General features: G+C 35.9%; 1 protein-coding gene across 2 annotated transcripts in view; it reads right to left on the reverse strand.

The window, feature by feature from the left end:
* Positions 1-1152: 1152 nt before the first annotated feature.
* LOC138033876 (short transient receptor potential channel 4-like) overlaps positions 1153-6223 on the reverse strand; it is a 37203-nt gene continuing 32132 nt past the window's right edge. For both annotated transcript variants that reach the window (XM_068881745.1, XM_068881746.1), the window contains 2 exons: positions 3199-3431; positions 1153-2001 (listed from right to left, as the gene is read on the reverse strand). In XM_068881745.1, the coding sequence (XP_068737846.1) occupies positions 1864-2001; positions 3199-3431 (371 nt within the window). In that variant the 3' untranslated portion in view covers positions 1153-1863. The remainder of the gene's footprint in view (positions 2002-3198; positions 3432-6223) is intronic.

The raw sequence follows: 6223 nt of genomic DNA on the forward strand, positions 1-6223 counted from the left end.
GACACATTGTTGCTCGTGATGTTTCTTGGGCGCGCAAACGCGCGGGACACAGAATGAATGTTGTGTTTCCATGCTGCGCAAACTAGGAAACATTTGTTGCGGACACAAAATGTTTCTGAACAAAATCATAAACACTTCTTGTGTCCGCAACAAATGTTGCGCGCGCGGGCAAACGGGGAAACATTTGTGTCGGCAACAATAGGGCCGTTTATACGAGAGAAAATAAGCCGCGAAAGGAACTATTTATACTATACGAGTAAACTCCCCGGCCAGGATAAGCCGCGGCTTGAGAAAGCCGTGAACGTAGATTTTGTACCATTTATACGGAGTGTTCGCGGCTTACGTAAGCCGCGGCCAGAGTTAGTCGCGGCTTAGTTTCTCTCGTATAAACGGCCCTATTATGTGTCCGCAAAAATAATTAAGTAATTACTTCGAGTTTTGATTGTTTTACTGGATTCTGTCCGTCCTTTTTGATTGGACAAAGTAATTACTTTGGTTTTGGCTTTACGACACTCATTTGAAAACCGCTCTATTAATCTCCTAATTCGTTTGCATCGAAGGCTTTTCCTCGCCCGCAAGTTCCTCGCGCTCGTTCTCAGATCAACTGCGCTTGCGTAAACGAACTGACTCCCGGTTTGAGAAAAAGCTAAATTTTCGGCTGTCTTTAAATGGAATTAATTTTTTTTAATATGGCACGTTTCACCCCCAAATATAGAATATAGCTAAGCATTGATTTTTTCAAATCATCTGTACTGAAAATGTTATGGGTATTTCAGCATCGTTTATCTCTCTAAAAAGAACATTTTTCAAACTAAAAAGAAAACCATGCTTGGCTGGATGCGAGAACGAATACAAATTATCAAACCACTGATTAAATACCCAAATTGTGTAGCTCGTAGACAAATTTAGAGTTTTCTTTAATTGATCACATGACCATGGGCGTGGCATGGTGACGTCATATTTAGGGTCATTGGTTTACAGAAGTTGGAAACTGACCAAGATAATGCTAAATTCTCTCAAATTACTTAACCATTACATCCTTAGCAACGCACCCCAAAAACACGTCAGTAGGCCCTTAAGTGTTGTATGTAGCGAACGTTGAGGAATTAATAATCTCCAGATGCCCAAAAAAAAAATTTGTGCACCCACAGCTCGTTTCGGAACGGTCTTTTTTTATTTTATTCGGTTGTAAGCCCCCTTTGATATAAGCCCCTCCGTTTATAAGCTCATCTAAAACCCCAAACGAAGTTGTATAAGCAATAGGCTTGTAAGCGACAGTTTATGGAATACCACATAGATGGCGCTGTTGAGCATTTTGAGACAAATTTGTAATAACTTCGAGGGCTTGATCCAGGCAGGTACAAATAGCAAAACGAACGATATCTTAACACTCTCTGAATCTTTGGTATTTTACAGCTGATTCACGAACCATTGCAAACAATCTTGATTAATTCTCTTTCCTGTAAATATAATACCGATAAGAACACGCACCCATTTAAAAAAAACGAACCAAAGAATGGCAAATTGAAAGCTCGTTCAGTTGCAAATCAGTTAGCCTAAAACTTTCAGGAATATATTTTTTACCAAATATCAGATCGAGAGGTCTAATATTCGAGCTGTTAAATCGGGATAACTATTATCTTAAAATCCCCTGAAGTGTAAGCTCCTAGTAAATATTCAAGTGACATTTATATCGCAAATATCATTGCCAGCAAAATGCCTAAAGGCGAACATTTCAAAATAGAACGAAATTTAAAAAGACAATCTGCGTAATAACAAAAGTTCTGATTAATAATTTCACTATTTTAAAACTTGATCCTGACACTGAATCACAATCTCTATAGCATTGTGCGGGACTAAGGTTCACAACGGAGTATCATAGGTACCATTCAACCTGGCCAACAGAGCTTTAAGTGTCTTGTTATTTTCTTCTAGGCATTCCTTTATTTGTTTAACTTCTTGGCAACATTGATGATGTTTTTCCTCTTGCTGCGAACGCGTCTAAGAAAAAAAAATACACGAATGCTGTCAACATGGATGTTTACTTACAATATAGAGAGATGCAACACAAGTAAGCCTGTCGGAAAGTGTTAAAATTAAGTTAACTAGGCTTCTCAAGAGCAATTAGAATTCAATTAATAGTTTCAGTTGAGGAGATCTCAAACACCCAAGAGAATCTCACATTACATTTTCAAACAAGTCCAAGTCCGTGAAAAATATATTTAATCACTACTCTTGATTATCGGCGTTTGAAATATAATGAAGCATTGTCGCTTCTGTTTGATATGGTAAAACTGAGCTATTGATTTACCGAGTAAAACAGCAAAATTAGTTTTTCTGTAGGTCCAAATTATGGAGAAGGAATTATGATCTTTCATTGCTTGGGCCACAGTAAACAATTTTAGATTTACAACTAAGAATTGGTACTAGCAAAACAATTACTTTCCTTTAAAAAGATCTAAAAATGTCATTTACTTGGTTACGTGCAAGAAATGTAATGTGCAATATGTTGGTTCCACTAGCAATGAATCAACCACAAGTCTTCCATGATCACTAAAAAACGTACTTGTGAAGTTGCTATTCATTTCAACAAAGAACCTCATGCTCTGAAAGATTTTGAATTTTTAATAATTGAACAGTTATGTAATCTTAGCGCCAACAATAATACTCTTGATTACCGTCTTCTCACAAGGGTGGCCTTTTGGTGTGCTCAATTGTCCACCCTCAAACCTCATGGTCTGAACAAAAGGCACGAGTTTAATTCTAAGAATAGGATTCGCTATAATTAACACTATCTTGCCGCTGTATTCTATTTGTATTTTGTTTTTGATTTTATTGTATTGTATTTATGCTATAGCGGGTGTTTTTAACCTTTTTAACCTTTTTATCCATTACGTAATTCTTATGGGATCCCATGTAAAATATTTTAATTTTCTTTGCTTACTTTGTTAGGTATTGTTTTACAACTTATTTAAGACCTTCCATTTTTTGTAAACTTTATTCCAAGTAGTGATATTCGCAGTGCTGAAGAAGCCCGAATGTATAAACAAAAACATAATATTGGACAAATTTCAAGTTACTGAGGTTGATTTCATAGTCCAGTAAGCGTTGTTTTATATTGAGGAAACGAAAACACAACATCATAATCACCGTGTTGTAACTATATACAAACTGACGTAAATGACGAGTGAACGTTACCTTGACCAACACGGAGCATCCTTTATCCCTCATACCGATGTACGGGAAGAGACCTGGACCATTTGGATTGTAATGAGTGAAAAGTTCACCTACTTGTCCTTCGGGAGTTATTCTCTTGTCGTTTAGTGTGAACACCACTGGAACGCGTACTTCTTCTTTATCCTCTATTTTCTTTTCATCTTTAAACACCACTGTGCAACGAATCAAATCTCCCCGGAAAGCCATAGCATACCCTGTATAGGAAAAGTGTCTTATAACTAATGCTTCTGTATTTTAAAATTCGCACAAAAAGAACTAAAACAAAAACCACATTATCGTATAAACTCTTGTTCTTAGGACATCGTAGCTGGATTAAGAAAACTCAAACAGCGGTGATAAACATTGTATTCAAACGCATTTTTTTAATAGAACTTGACGTTTCGTATTTCTCAGTCTAGGGTTCCAGATCTCTAATGTTTACGATATATATATATATATATATATATATATATATATATATATATATATATATATATATATATATATATAGGTTGAATGAAAAATGGAGTCAAAAGCAAACTACTCACAGGTCCATGTTTAATGTAAAGAACAAACGTTTCGCCCTTCGGGCTTCCTCAGTGTTCACAATAAGCTAAAAACTAAAAAATACTTGGCAGGAACTGAGTCGGTTTCAAGATCTTATATATGTGAAGAAGTGACAGTGACGAAAAAAACAGATTGCTTAATTACACGAAATTTACAAACAAGCGCTAATGAGTAGGTGACAAAATAGGCCAGCTTATAGACAGAAAAACCACTTACACAATAGTAGATGAAGTGAACAATATGGAGTTAATTATGGGAGCTAACTATCACAGTAAAAAATTTTTTTTTTTTAAAAGTATTATATCTAAAGTTATGAAGAATTGAATGGAAAAATGTTTTGGGGAAGATAATAAATGAAAATGGCTAAAAAATGGCTAAAAATGCATGGCTAAAAATTAAAACTTATTGGCTAAACCTAATTCTATTCTTAGAGTTGAACTCTGATCGTTTGTTAAGGCCGTGGGGGTGAAGAGTACACAACTGAGAGCACCAAAAAGCTTCCCTTGTGAGTAAACGCCTATCAATGTGATCTTCACATTCATTAACAATTTTCTCGATAACAATGAATTCAAAGTCAGACATCTGGTGTTCAATCCTATTGAAATGCACGGCTAATTCGCACGTAGTCTTGTTAGTAAGCATAGCCGATTTGTGATTCCGAAACCTGACTTTGAATTCATTGGATGTTGAACCCACATACTGAACCTTACACTTCTTGCAAGTGGCCAAATAAATCACGTTTTTAGATTTGCAACCAAGATGTTGCCTAATAGTGTAATAACGATCTGTACGAGCGCTGTAAAAAATCTTATCCTCCTTTAAAAAGTTCTTACATAAATCACATTTTTTGCTACATTTAAAACAACCTGTAGCAGAATGGTCGTTGTTAGTATAATTAGATCCCTTGGGTCCCGCTAGGAGCTCTTTGATGGTTTTGGCCCTTCTATAAGATGGAATGATTGACCCTTTGGGAAAAATCTGTGCTAATGTCGGTGAATCATAAATTAAATGGCTATACGACTTAATGATTTTACCAATGTTGGGCAAATGAGGGTTAAAATTGACCACAAGGGGAAAAATAACCTTTTTCTCTCGTTCTTTAGGTGAAAGAAGGTCCTCCCTGGGTGTATCTTTGGCCTTATCAAATTGTGTTTTAACTTTAGAAGGGTGGTAACCACGATCTACTAGATAATTTTGATATTCCTTGCTACGTTCTTCAAACTTAACGTAGCAAGGAATATCAAATTATCTAGTAGATCGTGGTTACCACCCTTCTAAAGTTAAAACACAATTTGATAAGGCCAAAGATACACCCAGGGAGGACCTTCTTTCACCTAAAGAACGAGAGAAAAAGGTTATTTTTCCCCTTGTGGTCAATTTTAACCCTCATTTGCCCAACATTGGTAAAATCATTAAGTCGTATAGCCATTTAATTTATGATTCACCGACATTAGCACAGATTTTTCCCAAAGGGTCAATCATTCCATCTTATAGAAGGGCCAAAACCATCAAAGAGCTCCTAGCGGGACCCAAGGGATCTAATTATACTAACAACGACCATTCTGCTACAGGTTGTTTTAAATGTAGCAAAAAATGTGATTTATGTAAGAACTTTTTAAAGGAGGATAAGATTTTTTACAGCGCTCGTACAGATCGTTATTACACTATTAGGCAACATCTTGGTTGCAAATCTAAAAACGTGATTTATTTGGCCACTTGCAAGAAGTGTAAGGTTCAGTATGTGGGTTCAACATCCAATGAATTCAAAGTCAGGTTTCGGAATCACAAATCGGCTATGCTTACTAACAAGACTACGTGCGAATTAGCCGTGCATTTCAATAGGATTGAACACCAGATGTCTGACTTTGAATTCATTGTTATCGAGAAAATTGTTAATGAATGTGAAGATCACATTGATAGGCGTTTACTCACAAGGGAAGCTTTTTGGTGCTCCCAGTTGTGTACTCTTCACCCCCACGGCCTTAACAAACGATCAGAGTTCAACTCTAAGAATAGAATTAGGTTTAACCAATAAGTTTTAATTTTAGCCATGCATTTTTAGCCATTTTTTAGCCATTTTCATTTATTATCTTCCCCAAAACATTTTTTCCATTCAATTCTTCATAACTTTAGATATAATACTTTTAAAAAAATATTTTTACTGTGATAGTTAGCTCCCATAATTAACTCCATATTGTTCACTTCATCTACTATTGTGTAAGTGGTTTTTCTGTCTATAAGCTGGCCTATTTTGTCACCTACTCATTAGCGCTTGTTTGTAAATTTCGTGTAATTAAGCAATCTGTTTTTTTCGTCATTGTCACTTCTTCACATATATAAGATCTTGAAACCGACTCAGTTCCTGCCAAGTATTTTTTAGTTTTTAGCTTATTGTGAACACTGAGGAAGCCCGAAGGGCGAAACGTTTGTTCTTTACATT

The sequence above is a fragment of the Montipora capricornis genome, chromosome 14, assembly GCF_036669925.1.
Source record: "Montipora capricornis isolate CH-2021 chromosome 14, ASM3666992v2, whole genome shotgun sequence".
Lineage (NCBI taxonomy): Eukaryota > Metazoa > Cnidaria > Anthozoa > Scleractinia > Acroporidae > Montipora > Montipora capricornis.